Below are 3,239 nucleotides of genomic sequence, written 5' to 3'. Positions count from 1 at the left end.
TCTCTCTCTCTCTCTCTCTCTCTTCTCTCTCTTCTTTCTTTCTTTCTTTCTTTCTTGTATCTTTGTTCACTTTTAGACGTTTTCTTTTCTTCATTCATTCTGTCGTTCGTTCTTTTCTTGTTTTTTTTTCACTAATTGCTGTGTCTTTATTTCTTTTTTATTCTTTAATTCGTTTTTTTCTTTATTTCTTTTTTATTCTTTGATTCGTTACTTTTTTCCATTTTCTTCTTTCTTTGTCTCTCCCTCTTTTCTGTTATTCTTCATTTTTACCTCTTTCCTTTTTTATTTCTAACACAAGCACATGGTACGAGTGTGTCCAGGATAAATAACTACTTCAAACACGCGTGTGTGCGCGCGCACACACACACACGCGCACGCGCGTTTAACTGCGCATTAGTGTCGGATAGGCATAATGACGTGTTCATATATATATATATATATATATATATATATATATATATATATATATATATATATATATATATATATATATATATATCAGTGTGTTGATGTGCAGTGTAGTTTAGTGTATCTGCTAAGATATATATGCTGAACGTGTGTATGACCCTGCTTCTGCCTCTGCGTCCGTCAATACGTCTGAGTCATCTTTGTGTGCTGTATGTGTTTCGAGCACTATATTACATACAAGGAAACGTTAGTTAAAATAAGGGAGTTGCCTATATCTCCGTGTCTGCAATAAATGCGATGTTGAGGGGTTCATATGTATACGAGGCCTGGGTGTGGTTGGGGCAATTGATTGAAGTGGCGGGGATTCTGCATGGTAGTGGATGCAGAACATAGATGATAAATGTAATATATTAAAGAGAGGATTAGGAATAGAGGAGGAGAATAAAAGAATGAAAAGGAAAGAAGAATAACTATGAGAAAAACAGTAGAGAGAGAACGGGGAGGCGTTAAGTGTGGAGGAAAAAGAGAGATAGAAAGGACAAGCCAAAGAAATCGGAGATTGATATATAGATACAGGGGAAAGGAGAATGGTTTTTACAGAGAGGAAGAAAGAGAGAGTGAGAGAGAAAGAGAGAGAGAGAGAGGAGGGTACAAAAGAAAGTGAAGATAATAAAAAGCGGACACATAAAAACAATGCTATAATAGATTCAGTTGGAGAAAACTGTATGTATGTGCGTGTGTATATATGTGTGTGTCTACACACATGCACACGCGTATATAGATAAAAATATGCAACGTTATATTAAGTATAGATAAATGTTAGAGAATTAGGATAGTTTGATAAGGTTGGTAGATATGAACGAAGACGTGTGCCCAGAAAGAAAGGAAATAATTGGAAAAAGAATAATAATAATAATAATAATAATAATAATAATAATAATAATAATAATAATAATAATAATAATAATAATGTATGTATATGTATGTATGGAGAGAGAGAGAGAGAGAGAGAGAGAGAGAGAGAGAGAGAGATTCAAACAAACTCGGTTAGATAGATATGAAGAGATTACTCCGATATTCTAATTAGGATAGATTTGAACTATATTCAATAGTGGTTGTTCATCGGATCCAATGATGACGTTTGCATTCTGCATCTCATTCTATGAACACGGAGGTGGCTCTGCAGCCCCAGCTTAAAGGCACATAGTCTTGAATAGTGGGGGCACTGGAAGTGATCACTGCTGAGACTGCTCTGCAGTGTCTCTCTCTGGCAGCAGTGAATTTCTGGCATCGAGCTTCTTCGAACTTTATGAACTGAGCCTCACCATTTTGTTTTGTTCATGGCATATCCCTCCAGATCTTTCAGTTTGATGTGGCATCACTGGAGATTGGCTTTGGCAGTCCCCTTATACCGTAGTTTTGCTCGATCTTGGTTTTGTTTGCTGACCTGGAGCTCCCCGTACATCAGGCGTCTCGGCATCCGACACTGCTCTATTCGAATCAATCGAAGTTGGGCTTTTATTATGGTGGCCTCTATGTTGGTAGACTTAGCTTGGTCGAGGACCTCCAAATTGGTGATGTGATCCTGCCACCTGATTCCCAGGATGGAGAGGAGAGCTCGCACGTGAAAAAGCTTCAGTCTCTTGATATGTCTACGATACAGTGTCCACGTCTCACAACCATAGAGGAGGGAGGAAAGAACTATGGAATTGTAGATCTTCAGTTTGGTAGAGCACTTGATTGCGGAGTCTGCCCAGTGTCTGACTTGCCTTGCTGATTCTAGTGTTAATTTCTCTGTCCAAGGAACCATCAGGAGGCGCAGTCGTCGGCAAAGAAAAACCCTTGGAGGAGAGTTTGCAGGCTCCCTGTCTTTGCTGTTGGTCGACGCAGGTCGAAAAGGAAGCTGTCGAAACGGTAACTAATGTAGACCCCCATTTTCCAGATCTTGGACAGCATGGGACAGCATACAGGTAATTGGGACTAGTATGCAGTCCTGCTTCATGCCGTTGCTGATCTCGAAAGCATCTGTCACATTGCCATTAGAGAGAACCTGGCTAGTCATGCCGTCATGGAAGAGCCTGATCATTGACACAAACTTTGAAAGACATCCAATGCGCTCAAAGGTCCAAATAGCCTCCATGTTGACATTGTCAAAAGCTTTGGTCAGGTCGACGAACGCTGAGTAGATGGTTTTTTTTCTGTTCAATTCCTCTTGAAGTTGTCTCACACCGAATATCATGTTTCCAGTGCTCCTGCTACACTATGCCTCGGAGAGAGTCTGTTCGAAGACTGTGATGAGTCTGTTTAGGATGACCCTCACAAAAATCTTTCCGGCAATTAAGAGGAGAAAAATGTATGTTCGTCTTTCAGAAACATAGCGAAATTTATGCAAAAACATTTCTTCCAAACGTATGCACTTATAACATACAGAGAAATATTCAAGTTTTAAAGTTTGTTTTTGGTATTTTTATCAGGGTTGCGGAGTCGGATGGTGAAAGTCCGACTCCGACTACGACTCCTTGAATTCCTAAAATGTCGACTCCAACTCCGACTCTGACTCCTTTGATATCTTAGACTCCGACTCCCAACTCCGACTCCGATCCTTGACCCTATGTGAAAATCTATTTTGCAGATCCATATACCAGCCTCCCACATCTATTCAGCATTTTATAATTACTTTTCATGCATATCATTTTTTATATTCAACATTCATTTGTATGATAAATATACTCATATATACTCTACCAGCTCTATTTATTTATTTATTTAACGTGAACTCCTAACAAGGCATATCACCACTTGGACGAAAAAGGCTACTTTTTGGGACCATG

General features: G+C 39.2%; 1 protein-coding gene across 1 annotated transcript; it reads right to left on the bottom strand.

The window, feature by feature from the left end:
- Nucleotides 1-2,326: 2,326 nt before the first annotated feature.
- Nucleotides 2,327-2,647, bottom strand: LOC145240360 (uncharacterized). Its single transcript, XM_080103941.1, has one exon. It carries the CDS (start codon nucleotides 2,645-2,647, stop codon nucleotides 2,327-2,329), a length of 321 nt encoding a protein of 106 aa, XP_079960067.1.
- Nucleotides 2,648-3,239: the final 592 nt, after the last annotated feature.

This window comes from Euprymna scolopes, chromosome 2, assembly GCF_053919585.1.
Source record: "Euprymna scolopes isolate OS-2025 chromosome 2, ASM5391958v1, whole genome shotgun sequence".
NCBI classification, from domain to species: Eukaryota; Metazoa; Mollusca; class Cephalopoda; order Sepiida; family Sepiolidae; genus Euprymna; species Euprymna scolopes.
The sequence above is the reverse complement of the archived record's forward strand: the minus strand, read 5'-3'. Positions and strand labels throughout refer to the sequence as shown.